General features: G+C 43.1%; 1 protein-coding gene across 1 annotated transcript in view; it reads left to right on the top strand.

The window, feature by feature from the left end:
- The window catches only part of LOC144784216 (vomeronasal type-2 receptor 26-like), a 172,080-nt gene that overhangs the window by 63,189 nt on the left and 93,868 nt on the right, over positions 1 to 15,023 (top strand). The window contains exon 2 of the mRNA XM_078662870.1: positions 10,748 to 10,975. Within this exon, the coding sequence (XP_078518996.1) occupies positions 10,748 to 10,975 (228 nt within the window). The remainder of the gene's footprint in view (positions 1 to 10,747; positions 10,976 to 15,023) is intronic.

Consider the following 15,023-nt stretch of genomic DNA (forward strand, 5'->3'; position numbering starts at 1 on the left):
GAATGGGAGGTGGGAGAGAAAAAGATCGATTGGACAGCTCTAGAAGCTGAAGACAAGGCACGAGTACCAGGTACCGGTCTTGGAGATAAATGTAAAGAATTACCAGAATTATTGATTCAAGTTTTACCCAGATTATTGACAACGAGAAAAGAAGACTGGGATGCAATCTCAGCCTGTAAACAGAAACAAGACGAAGATATTAGTGATTTTTATTCTAGATTTGAAAAATGTTTCAGTATCAACAGTGGTCTCAAGACAAGTAGTGAGTCATACCCTCATCTTTTCGTTACTAAATTAGTCGAGAATTCAAGTCCACAAATTAAAAATCGAGTTTTGAAAGTCGAAAGCACCTGGCAAGCAAATACTCCGTCCCAGATGCTCCAGATGCTTCAGTACCACCAGAATAGAATTAGGGAAGAGCAAGAACACGAGAGAAAACGTATGAAAGATACGAAAATGAAAGTACTAGTTGCACAATCTGTTCCTCAAGACAGTCAGAAGAGGGGTCCGAATCAAGCCAGTCATCCTGCAGCTCCCGTTAAAGGGAACTGCAATTATTGTAAACAGCCAGGTCATTTTATAAACGAGTGTGCAGTTCTGAAACACAACATAGCTACTGGTAAGACTAAAGAAAGACCACGTCCGCCGAGACAAGAACAAGTTTCACAGACTCCTCAGTCACAGAATGCACAACAGACAGTTACAGCACCGCAGCCTATTGCTGCAACACAGCATGTCACATCACAGATGTACCAGTATGCACAGTCCGAGTATCCAGAGTACCAGCCATATTCATGAAACAGCCTAGAGAGGGAGGTAGGCTTGCCTCTCATCGAGATACCTGTAGATCAAGAAGGTCCCTATGTTCACAGTCAAGTATTAGGGAAAGACAGAAAGTTTTTGATCGATACAGGGGCAAGTAGGACCACAATTAGTCACGCCGAAGTTCCAGGGGCTCCGCTCTCAGGCTCAAGAAATGTTTCCCTTGGATTTTCAGGAAAGCCAATAGTTAACGAGATCTCAAAGCCAGTTACTCTAGAAGTAGGTCCATTGTCCCGCACTACTGATCTGTTACTTACTAAGTCATGTCCAGAAAATCTGTTAGGCATTAAGACACTGAAAGAGTTAGGTGCAGTTATTTGCTGTTCCCCAGAGGGAATACGTCTGTTCCTACGTGACTTTAAGGGTCACTATGTATTACGAGATTTTGATTCCAGATTGTCTAATGTTCCGCAGCATTTATGGGCGCAAGGTCCAACTGATGTAGGTTATATGCAAATCACACCCTATCGTGTGACTCTCAAGCCAGGTGTAGTGTTACCCCGAATCAGACAGTACAGATTGCCACCTGAGGCTGTAGCAGCCTTATCCAAAATTATTGACGAGCTCATGGCTCAAGGAGTAGTTGTAGAAACTGACTCCAATGTATGTAATTCTCCGATCATTCCAGTCATGAAACGTACTGATCCAAATGCACCCCCAGTATATCGATTAGTGATTGATTTACGAGAACTTAATAAATGTATTATTCCTCAGTACCCAGTTGTCCCAGATATCTCTTCCCTGTTAACTGCTATTGATTCCGAAGCCATGTTCTTCACTGTCATAGACCTCAAGAATGCATTTTTTAGTGTTCCCATTCATCCAGACAGCCAGTTTCTTTTCGGATTTTGTTTAAATGGAAGGAGCTATATGTTCACACGCGCTCCTCAAGGTTTCACAGAAAGTCCTAGTATTTACAGTCAAGCACTCAAGAGACAACTAGACAACATTCACATGCCAACTGACACTGCCCTGCTCCAGTATGTCGATGATCTACTGATCACAGCCCGTTCTGAACGTGCTTGCGAGCGAGCATCCCTGACAGTTCTGTATTTTCTAGCCGAGATGGGGCACAAGGTGTCACCTTCGAAGCTTCAATTCTGTGTCCAGCAAGTGGTATACTTAGGACACTTGCTGTCCAAGAGGGGTAGGCAGTTGACACCCGACCGTATCCAGTTAATAGCGAGTCTTCCCCAGCCCAGAACCCAGAAGGAGGTACGTGCCTTTATCGGCCTTACTTCTTATTGTAGGCAATGGATTCCCCAGTATGCATTTCTAGCCAAGCCACTGATACAGTTAACGACACAGGAGGCAGCCGTATCGACTGTCCTCCCTTGGACATCTGAACATACACTTAGTTTCAACGAGTTAAAGAAAGCCCTATGCCAAGCTCCAGTTCTAGCTACACCGAACTACAGTAAGCCTTTTACACTTTTCGTTACTGAACGTGAAGGTACAGCATTATCTGTTCTCACACAAGATCAAGCAGGACAATACAAGCCCTGTGCTTACTTTTCTAGCACATTAGATGCAGTCGCCCAGGCGTTGCCTGTGTGCCTCAAGTCAGTTGCAGCCACAGCACTAGCTATCAGACAAAGTGATTCCATAGTTTTAGGACATTCCCTGACAGTACAAGTCCCACATTCAGTAGAAGTTCTTTTAAACCGAACACAAACTCAGCATTTGACAATTGCACGTTTAACAGGTTATGAATTGACTCTGTTCCAGCCACACATAGAAATTAGACGCTGCAACGTCCTGAATCCTGCTACACTGTTACCATCAGTCAGTTTGAACCCTGACCCACATGACTGTGTGGAAGTAGTTAACATTACGACAAAGCCAAGACAAGACCTGACAGACATTCCGTTACCAGATCCCGACCTGACACTCTATGTGGATGGTTCATGTATGAGAACTAGTACAGGAGAACTAGTCGCCGCGTATGCCGTGACTACTGACACCGAAGTTATTGAAACACACCGTATTGATACCCTGTCCGCTCAAGCAGCAGAGCTAGTCGCTCTGACACAAGCCTGTATACACGCCAAGAACCTGAAAGTTAATGTTTACACAGATTCACGTTACGCATTCGGAGTTGTACACGACTTCGGAGTGCTCTGGCAGGAGAGAGGTTTCATGACTTCTCATGGAACCAAGATTCAGCATGGTCTCCTTATTCAAGCTCTGTTAGATGCCATACATTTACCGACATCCATTGCTATCATGAAATGCAAAGCACATACGAAAGTTACTGACATTATTTCCCAAGGTAACGATCTAGCAGACCGCACAGCCAAGCTTACAGCACAGACTCTAGACATTCCAGTTAACATGACACATACTCCAGATCCGACTACATGCATGACAGTTAAGGACCCTACTCAAGATGTCATAGATATCCAGTTACATGCTACTCCCGAGGAAATCAAGAAATGGTCTGAACAAGGAGGGGTCCAGACAGATCAAGGATGGTTAACAAAGGGTAGAGCCACATGGTTTCTCCCCGACTCTATGGTTCAAGTCATTATCAATACCGCACATAGTCCAGCACATTTAGGAGAAAAAGCTATGTTAGACAGTATCCAGAACATTTGGTTCAATAAGCATTTACGAGCTGCAGCCAAGCAGAAAGTCCGTACCTGTATGATATGTTGTCAGTTTAATCCAGGTAAAAGTGTCCCGGTGGAACAAGGTGGTTTCCAGCCCCCTGACCACCCTTTTGAGGTCCTCCAGATGGATTATATTCAAATGGAGCGATGTCGAGGTTTCAAGTATGTCCTTATAGTTGTATGCGCTTTGTCCAGGTGGACAGAGGCATATCCAGTCCCAGATTACACAGCCGCGACCACTGCCAAGCAGTTGGTTCGTGAATTTTTCCCTAGGTATGGACTCCCTAGAGTCGTATATTCTGATAACGGTCAGCCATTCTCCTCAGAGTTAATGAAGCACGTTTCCCTGTTGTTAGGGTACCAGTGGAAGTTCCATTGTGTACGCCATCCTGAAGCAGCCGGTCTAGTCGAGAGACATAATCAGACCCTGAAAATCCGTATTGCAAAAGTCTGTAAAGAAAAAGGTGTGGACTGGCTAGTAGCTCTGCCAGTCGCTTTGTTTTATATGCGCATGGTTGCACATTCCAGATCAGGTCTGTCCCCGTATGAGGTCGTATTCGGCCGCCCCCCTAACATGTGGGGTACTCCTAGACCCCGAAGTATTACCGATGTTTCATGTAATATGCTGACAGATTACCTAGCTTCCTTGATGTCTGCCCTCAACTCATGTCGTTCACAGGTTGCTGCCGCCTTTCCAGACAATACCGAGGTGGCACCGCATGAAATCGTTCCAGGTTCCCTTGTGATGGTCCGAAATTTTGACAGATCAAGTCCGCTGGAGCCCCGATGGAAGGAGCCCCGTCAGGTCCTCCTCACCACCCGTACAGCCGTGAAGTTGGAAGGCAGAAAAGGATGGATCCATCTGTCTCATGTTAAACTTTTTAAAGGACTGAAATCTGTTTCTAAAAACATTTCCCAGGATTCGAAGGACTGCCAAAATATTGCTCTTAAGGACTGTCTCGCAAAAGACATTATTACAACCCCTCCCTTGTTAGAGAAAACTCCGCAACAGGAGTATAAGTTAAAGCTCAGGTCTAGTAAAATAAGTCAGTCAGTTTGATTGTATAAGTCCTCCCCTAGGTGAAACGGTTAGACTGTTTCTGACATGTATAAAATAGACCCCCATAGTGAGAGAGTCAGTCAAAGTTCAATCAGATGTATCGTTTTTCTAAGTTTCATATTATTCATCAGCATTTTGATTTCCTGCACCAGCTATGCGTTCTATTTGTATTTTCCAGTTCCTCATGTAAATATGTCTGCTAATGCTACAGTAGAGCACACGTTTAGTGATCTGCCTCCTCACGAATATTCTTACCGCCTCGCTATGCGTAACAACACATTTATCCGTATGTTACATTACTCACACCAGACCAGCAATGCCACTAATTGTTGGGTGTGTGGTCGACTCCCCCCTTTCCAGACATCAAAGGGAGTTCTGCCGCTGTTTCCTTATCCATTCACACATAATGGTTCGTGTGGAGCATGGTCCACGTTAACGTCATCCTCAACAGATATGTCTTTTCTTAACAGTACATGTTTTCCAGACAAGCAAGGTCTCCCCCACAGAACAGGTTTAGATCTAGAAAATGAAGTGTATAATTTAGGTAATTATTCGTCGAATTTCATGGTCCTGAATGTTCAGTCTGATACTACTCCAGACTCACCTGCTATTTCAGTACTACCAGTCAAAGGCGAATTATGTGTCCGTAGTTATGGTTCTGTACACGTAGGACATAGTGAATGTACTACTGTTATCAAGTATAGTGACAGTGGGAAATCTATTTTTAAAGCCTCACGTCATTCTTATTTTGTTTGTGGTCAAACCGCATATGTTCGTCTGCCCCTCGATTGGGAGGGAACCTGTTACATTGCCTTCCTACTGCCACCTGTTTTTCTAGCCCCACCTGACTACCATAGGAATTCCTTCCTAGTACATACTAGACACAAGAGAAATCTCCCGATTGTCGATTATACTGAAACTGCCGCAGAGCAATTCATTGATATAGATAAAGGTGTTTTCCCTTATTTAGGTACAGTTGTAAATAGTAAGCTAATCCGTAGGTTAACAAGAACCCTTGAAGCTGTAGTAGATGAGACTGCCTCCGCTCTAGGTAACTTAACTGAAGAGCAATCCTTTATGAGAATTGTCGTTTTACAGAATCGTCTCGTCCTTGACGTCATACTGGCCGATAGGGGCGGGGCCTGTAGAGTCCTCGGATCTAGTTGTTGCGTTTTCATTCCAAATAACGCGCCGTCTGTTTATTCAGCTATAACCAGACTTCATAAAATTGCCCATCTGTTACATCAAGATCCAGGCACCTGGACATGGTCCGGTTGGTTCTGGAATATAATTTCCGCATGGGGATGGAAAGTCTTGTCCTTTCTAAGTATTGCAGTAGCGATCATATTTAGCTGCTGCCTCTGTATACAATGTGGCCCTGCGATTTGCAGCATGTGCGCTACCTCTTGTATTCCTAGTCCCAAGCCCCGTTCTAAGTCCCGTTCCAAGATAATTCGAGACGAGCAAATGGTACTGTATGAAATGATAGACGGTATCATGAAAATTGATGTTTCCTGATGGAAACGTAGTGACAAGGAGGGAATGTGGAAAAGTAAATTTTGCCATGTTCTGTGTCCCTACGCCCCATCCATCATATGTTATGTGTGCATGACCAATATGCATATGTTATTCCCCATGTCCGATTAATGACGCAATTACAGTTGTGTCCACCTTTAGTATGCTAGTTTCCAGTCCTCGTGAATACTACGAATATCAGGCCTATGTAAAGCTACGTTGCCACGTTTCTCAGTGTGCACGTTATTCCATTATAAAGTCCCCGTTTCCAGGCCTCAAAAGGGCCCGGACCACAGATTCGGCTCCTGTCTCCTGAAGTCTCGCTGAGGAGCGATACAGCCCCCACCTGTATCCTCGACCTTTCACTTACTTCCTGCCTCGCAGTGCCCGGTGAAGCCTGGCTCTGCCTCTGAGTCTGCCAAAAGTATGTTATAGTTCCAGCTATCAGTTCAGTCCTCCTTCTCTGCATTCCTAAGCTACTGAACTGCATCAATAGTTTCCGTCATTGTCTAGCCTTCTCGTCTCCATGTTAGAGAAATACTGCACTTAATGGTCATTTAATATTCTTCATCACGCATTACATGTAGAATAATGCATGGTCCAGTCTTAGAATCAAGTTAGCTTTTCCCTTCATGACTTCTAGTTTATATCAACATGTTCCCTAAACATTAGATACCAGATAGGGTTTAGGTACATGTCGCTCCGACCCTCCAGACTTTAGTCTCTGCTCCTAGCACAGAGTTCATAGCCCCAGCTTCTCCTAGTGATACGTCATTGCCAGTTTGCGCGCACCATTAGGTTAGAGGTCCCGGCTCCTTAGGCAGCCCCCTCCTATGTTTCCGCCCCATTCATGACATATTCTGTTACGTTTGCACCACATGTCTATGTATACGCCCAGTTACACCTACTTTTACTGTTATCTCTCGCGACTGCTACGCGTCACACCTTCTGCTCCACCCACTGCTACGCCTACTGCAATGTAATGCTATGTGTTTGCGCTATGTATATAAGTTCATGTATTGTTATTAAAAGTTAGCGCGCTCATCCCAGACCCAGCCCCGGCAGCTGCCGGGCCACTCTAGCCCTGCCATTCTGTTCCTATGCAGGTTGTCCTGATCCTGTCCTTATGCTGTAATAAACCTGCAGAAACTCCTACTACCTCGAATCTTGACTCTTATTTTATTGAGCTATCTGTTATTCATTCATTCATTCAAAAATAGATCCGGTATTATTTATTTATATACCACAAATTACATATCCTTTTAATATGTATTCTGGATTTTATGATGCTTGCTTTGTCTCTACAGGTATGAATAATCATCAATCCTGCGTAGAGGTATTGTGACTGGTCACACGTAATAACACTGTGATACTTTTATGCTTTTTTATTTTCACTGTTTTCCAAAATTGAACTTAATGCAATAGCCATAACAACTAGGTCCTGAAGAAAGCCGGGATCTCTTAACCCACTACGGCTGAAAGTAGTAGACCATTTCTTTCGGTAGATTAATTCAAAACCGAGACTGTGTTTTTTAACAAGTACACCAGTGGTCATTAATAAATGTCTTTGGACCACTTCTGTATCTTTTTTAATTCACTCACACTTTCACTTTTGTCTTTGCACTGCATCAGTATACTTTCTGAGATACTTAGTCCTTTCCATCTTTGTCACAATACGCCTAGCCTACCAGCGTTTGGCTTGTTGCCAGAAGAGCTGAGGTGACAGGGGCACTTTTGGTTTTCCAGATGATGACACTGGCCACGAAGGGCAGATGATGGAAATCCTAACTGACTTTTTCTCCCCTCCTCAGGGTTTCTCCTGGCATGAAGTCGCATTGGCGCCATTATCTTTTTACTACTATTAATTGTCTGACATTCAATATTATCTGGTTTTGATCCTGCTCGTACCCTTATTCTGTGTCTACTTTTCTCTTTTTTCCTAGACCACCAGTTTTCTAATATCAAGGGCTCACAATAAGACGAGTGCAGGGTGAATATCATACAAATATTTCGAGTATTCTTAACAAGGTTTTAAAAACACATATTATTCCTTATCAGTGTTGTATAAATACCCTTGTACACATATAAATATTAGCAATCTAACTACTCAAACATCCCATCATTCATGACCTCATGCATTCACCTCACCTGACACTAAAGGAACAAAACATAGAATGTGTGTAATGTAGGCTTATATTAGGTTTTGATAATGATTGCAGGTAACTTGACAGTACTTTTTTTCATAAGAGCGCATAGATTAAATAAATATATAAGGAAAGAGGATTAAATAAATGTGTATTTAGAATCTGCTAGTTGCTTCGATCTACCCACGTTTCAACACAATGAGAGGAAAATGTGTTTTTTCAAAGTTTGAGGTTTGCAAGGAATTCTGGGTAACAGACCTTGGTGAAAGCCAGACAAGTCACCCCATCCTGGATTTCCCTGGGTGTCTAATTTTCAAATATTTATAGGTTTCCTAGGTTTACTTAGGTGCCGGCAGAGCTAGGGTTCAAAACCTACAGCTAGGCAGTTTGGGCCGTTTCCTGACGCGGGCCTTGGGCCTACTCACACAAGTGAGGTACCACTTTTTTTCTGAAGACTTTGTGGAATGTGGGGTGGGCGGAATTTTGTGGATCCATGCAGATTCCAGAACTTTCCATCACAGAAATATGAGGAAAATCTATTTTCTTTTACAAAGTTTGAGGTTTGCAAGGGATTCTGGGTAACAGAACCCGGTGAAAGCCAGACAAATCACCCTATCCTGTATTCCCCTGGGTGTCTATTTTTCAAAAATGTATACGTGCCAGCTGCGCTAAGGTTCAAAATCTACAGCTAGGCACTTTGCAATAAAAAGGGTCCGTTTTCACTGTAAAAGTGAAGTGTGTCCACGTTGGGTTTTGAGCCGATTCCTGTCGCGGGGGTACTAGGCCTACCCACGCAAGTGAGGTACCATTTTTATTAGGAGACTTAGGGTAACACAGAATTGTAAAGCAACTGTTATTACCTATTGACTTTTGATGCATTACTGCCTTTCTAATGAAAGACAATGTGCAAAAAAGAAGTCACTTATTATCATGCTACTATGGGTACTTACAATTTCGGAAATGTGCAAATAGCTACTGTTTATAAACTCTATTTTTTTTATAATTTCAGAAATACATAGGTGTCTTTCATCCCGATTTCTCACTGTATTTTTTTTCTCAAATCAATTGCTATATACCCGGTACATAACAAAACTTTGCAAGATGCTGCTCAGTTATTGGCTTTGGGTACGTCGGGTTCTTGGTGAACCTACAAGTCATATATACCCCCACAACCAGGAAGGTCTAGTGGATGTAACTGTATATTTGTTTCAAACATCTGTCATAATTAGAAGAAGTTACAGATGAAAACGTTGGTACAAATGGCTGTTTTTTCAACTCATTTTCAATTTTTCCTATTTTCAACTTTGTTTCTGTAAAGAAACCTTGAAGGATCTACACAAATGACCCCTTTGTGAATTCAGAATTTTTGACAAATTTTCTAAAATGTATATCTTTTCAGGATCCATTATTGCTTTCATACCCATTTCTACCATTAATTGGAAGAAAGTTGAAAGCACAAAAATTGCAAAAATAGGTTATGGCCCAGTGAAATGCCAAAACTGTGTAAATATTTTTGGTTTTCAGACAAACGTCTCTCAGTCCCTGAAATATGGAAAAATTGAAATTTCAGCCCAACAAACCCTTTGTTGATACAATTTGCAGGGGGAAAAACAGATGCTTTCGTTTGCAGCACTTTTTATTCTCATGTATTTTCTTCCCATTTTTCCAAAAAAAAGAAAAATGTTGCTGTATTTTGACTAATATCTCAGTCCCTTCCAGGGGAATCCACAAACCCTGGGTACCTTTAGAATTCTCATGATGTTGGAAGAAAAGGACACAAACTGCCGTGGATAACTTATGTGGTCAAAATGTTACAGGGGCCTAAGCGCAAACTACCCCAAATAGCTAAAAAGTGCTTGGCACGGGGGTGGGGAGGGGGTGGGGGGGTGGGGGGGGCGAGCAGCGAAAGGGTTAAAACTCTTTGCACTTGCTGTGAACTGTCGTCATATGGGTGTATTTTCAAAAGATAAAATTATCAGAGTTTGACCGGTGATGATACTGAAGCTCGGAGCAGGGAGCCCAGTATGTACGAGAATCCCTTGATTGATAAACAACTACCTATGCCTCCTCATGCAGGTGAATAATCATATAACAGCATTAGAACAAACATGTTCAGAAAATATAGAATCCATTATATTTTAATATGTTGATGAAAATGCATTAATAGGCACTGTCCACTGAATAGCTCCAGTTATTGCCTTCATGGCCTGCCATCATGACCAACTCCTGCAACACCTCTCACTTCACTCTGCCCTGTCTGCCCAGTGCCAGCATCCAACGCGCTTCAACAGGGGCGGTGCGGTCACTACCACTGATGTCCATCTTGTATCAATAGCACATTCATTGCCTCAAACCCAGTGCAGCAGCTCATTCCCTGCATGCTCTGTCTACATGACTAAACTGGACAATATAGTTACCATGTGGTGCATTGATCTGGAACCTTTATTACCTGTGACCCACCAAGCAGGCTTTAATCTCAACCTCCAGTGCAACAATGAAAGTAGCAGCTTAGTCAGGACCCTACTGTAGGTATTATTGCAATGTGTGGTTATTTATTCGCTGTGTCCTCTTTCTGTTTCTCTGTCTTCTTCCAGTTACATCATTACATGAGGGATCTTCATTTTAAAACTACCTCTGGTGATGAAATCTACTTCGATGATCTCGGGGACCCGCCCACGCACTTTCACATTTTTAACTGGCATTACCTTGATTGGGGTAATTCTACAAGAATCAAAGTGGGAAGCTACCATCGAAGCCCTTCCGGGGAGGAACAGCTCACCATTGATGACCGAGCCATTCTTTGGCACCCCGACTTTAAGCAGGTAATGTCTCCTGTCTGAACTGGGAACAGACTTGGAAAAAAGGTGAGAACCATATGGATGTGCAAGAATAAGAATAATCAACAGAGATGCAATTGTTGCCTCATTTTGAGTTTGTATTAGCAGGTGAACCACAATCTATCACAGTTCAGTTGCCCCACTTAACTCTCAGGGACATATTTACAAGCCATTAGCGCCACTGGAATGTCACTATTTTAATGCTCCGGTGGTGCTCTCTGCCACCCCATATTTAGAAGGCTGCGTTAAGCCATTTTGCATGGCTTAACAGTGACTTGCTAATCTGGCCCTCCCCAACACAGATTTTCTGCAGCAAAGGGACATGCAATGGGTGTTGCTATGGGCGTTCCCAGCAACACACAGGGCTTTTTGACACTGCCCCAGATGTACAAGGATCTGTAAATCTGAGGCAGCACCAACAATGTGCCTTTCAAAAAGATGACTTAATGTGGTGTAATGAGTGGAAATACTTCAATTTCTCCTAATTTTTGCTCTTTCTATGGGCCTCATTTACTATATAATATTTTGATGCACTGCAGCACAGCAAGCCTTCCTGCTGCGCTACTGTGCATCAAAATAGAAGGGTAGGAATGTGCAGTATCTATGAGGGCGCCTGCGTTGACGCATGTCATCCCATTGTGCACCAGGGCAGGGGAGAAGGACAGGAATGCACCACATCTTGTAGATATTGCACATTCTTACCCTTTTATTTTGACGCACGGCAGCGCAGCAGGAAGGCTTGCTGTGCCGCAGTGTGTCACACTATGGTAAATGAGGATCATAGAAAGAGGTCAAACAATGTGAGTTTTCTACAGGTAGAGCCTAAATGTTCTCAAGTGGCAGAAACCTTTAACCTGATAGCTTGTCTTCCACTTGACCGCCAGCTTACAGTAGCAAATGCCTGGGCTGTATTGGGCAGAATGAAGGTCACAATGTTTCCCAGTCCTGGCTTACCATGTCAGGCTTGGCGACCCATGGCAGGGAAATTGTCAAATGATGCCCACACTCAAGGACAAAATTCCTCAAATTCCAGGACCATTTACTTTATTGTTTTTCATGAAAAAACTCATGAACTATAACATAAAACGCAAAAGTTTGTATCTTGCAAGTTCTTATGCCTTCAAAGCAAACACCACTGCAGTGGATGCTCTGAAGGCTTAGAGGTCCCCACCAGGAATGCGGGGTCTCTAAATGCAAGTGCCAGCACTTTATCAGAGAAGCAGAGAGTGTAGCCTTTGCTGACCTCATGGGTAAGCACATTTTCCACCACCGTCTAAATGCCAGTTGTCATGTGTGCAGGATTGACCACATGCTGATGACGCTGCTAATATAATCAAGTGTACTAACCACGTACAATGGTTGTTGTTAACAAAATAATACACTAAGTGCCACAAGTACAACCAATTCATGTTGTGACTCTCAAAACACAATTTGCAAGTTGCTCATTGAAAGTACTGTGTATAAGACACATCTTGCAATTCCCAATGGGATTGCAGTGACCTATCTCATTCATTTTCTTGAGGTAGGTTGCAATGTGTGACCCATTGGGCATGCCCTGTGATCACAGGGATGGTGGCCCACTAGGGTCAGCCGACCACCATGAGTGTGGTTGCTTTTTAATTAAAGCAATATTCTTTATAGTTAAATACAGCCCATTTTCCTTTAAGGAAAACAGGATGAATTTAAAAAAGAAAAACAAACAGTGTCCTTTTCATTTTAGAACAGGCAGTGATCCGTGGGACCACTGCCTGCTCTTAAGAAAAACAATTGCTACCATTCACTAGGGGGAAGGGGTCCCCTTACTGTTTGCAACTGGCTAACCACCTACTTGAAGTAGGCAGTAAACTGAAAATATTTTGTGGTCGCAAAACAGTGTACATACCCCTGTGACCCGCTGTTAAGAAGGAACACCCTTGGCACGCTCCTTCCTAATAGCAACTAGCAAACCCTATTTACCAAGTCAGAAATAGGTTACTGAGGGTTGGTACATGGCAAAAGCCATTTTACCGGTGACAAATGGGCTGAATCTCCATTTGCAACAGATAAAAATGGTCGTATATGTGCCAACTTCCAGTCCTTGTAAATTACTCTTTCAATTAGCCATTTGTAACTGGATCCAAATAAACTTAATTACTCAATTTTAAGCTTCAACTATGATTTATAATGCTTAGCTAATATTTGAGAAACAATTCCTGGGCTATATCTTTAGCTGTCAAGCTTTTGTTTTATGCCAAAGATCAGACAATTTGATGAGTACAGCGAGAGTCCGGACCAGGGTGGGTCTGCTCAGTTCTTTTGCAGAGATTCACCCAAGGAACCAGATCCTCAAATGTTTTGGAAACAACAAATTCTTGCAGTCAGAGATTTGGGGGGTTAGAAATTGAGAGTGCATCAGAATCATACTCTTCTTGTTTCCTAAGAAGGTTACGTTTAGGTAATGTAAAGTGGTGATTCCTCTCCGAGGGCACGAGGAGAAGGTCCAGCAACGATCCTGTGCCCTATGTGACTGGGTGTAGCAGGTTTATTTTCTGTGCATTCTTTAGAATAGTAGGTGTTGATGGGACTGCTCACTTCACATCAGGGTAGCAGTCTTACAGATTAAATACTGAGGTGCAGTAGTCTGGTGGACTTCTCACAAGATCTGAGTGGACTGAGACAATGTGGCTCCATGCCTCAAAGACCAATCAGCAAATCCTTATTAAAACACAAAGTTGAGCTCAGCATCTGGGTTGGATGCCAGGCAGCAGCTTTGTCCAAATAAAACAGGGTGGCGAGCTGTGAGGTGATACCAAATCCAAACAATCACTACTGCACTTTGGAATAGAGATGCATGTTATGAAATGTTATGATATGGTTTTGTTATACTATGTCATGCTATGTTGTGTTATGTTTATTTATTTATTTATTTAAAAGTTTTATATAGCGCTGGCTAGACCCGGAGGTATCAGAGCGCTTTACATGAGCATCAGATCATGGTTACAGGTTACATCGTTACAAAGATTACACAATAACACAGTTCTTAGAGAATGGTAACATAGTTACATGTAAGGTTGAGATAAACAATACACAAATACGTAAGGGGAAAAGCAGGCAAGGTGAGAGATTCCGGGGAGGGGGTTGGAGCACGGGAAGTAGACAGATAATGAGGGCGGGAAAGGGGAGGGGCGGGTGAGAGACACAGCATGGGAAGAGGAGAGGAAGGGTGAAGGAGACACAGACCGGTAGACGAGTCAAGGCAGCGTCCAAAGTCCAGTAAGGTGTGATCCCAGGGCAGACAAGGGGAGAGATTCAGGGGAGAGAGGATAGGAGCTAGGGAAGAGACAATAAGGAGAGACGAAAAGAAGTCTGCCTAAAGACCGACTGGGTAGGTGACGACCAAGGAGGGAATCCACGGCCCATCTCCTCTATAGCTAAACCAAGTAGCTCCATCGGGCATCAGACAAAATAGTTCAGTCTCAATACATTGAGAGAGGAGGGAAGGAGAGCCATAAACAGAGGGAGGATGCGGGAGGAGACGACAGGAGAGACGAAAGGAAGTGTAACTATGTGGTTCAACAATAAACCAGAAAAGATCAACAAGTAAACATTATATCAAACAATCAGCAATACAATTATGTTCATTTGTGTAGTGCACTAATCACCCATGAGGGTACTGAGGCGCTTGAGCAGACGTGTAGGCATGTAGTGCCTGTGGTGTTATTCAAGGAATAAATACAAAACAGGGGGTGCGTGTTCCTATAGGAAGAAACAATGTCAAATATAATAAAATGTATGTGGAAATGATTCAATTAAGGAGAGGGTCTTCCTACATGGAAGATTGAGTCCTCAAATACCCCGAGGGGTATCATGATTCATCGTGGGGCTTTGCTCCTCGTGGGGCCAGGGCTGCAATTACGCACGGGCCTTACTAGAGGGCTACTTGGAAGAAATCTTCTGTTTAAGCCGTATAGGTGAGGGGAGGTCTGTGAATCTAGGGTTGAGTGTATGTGGAGAGAACTGAGATTACAACTACCTAAGGAAATTAAGGAAGGAA

This window comes from Lissotriton helveticus, chromosome 10 (genome assembly GCF_964261635.1).
Source record: "Lissotriton helveticus chromosome 10, aLisHel1.1, whole genome shotgun sequence".
Taxonomy (NCBI): domain Eukaryota; kingdom Metazoa; phylum Chordata; class Amphibia; order Caudata; family Salamandridae; genus Lissotriton; species Lissotriton helveticus.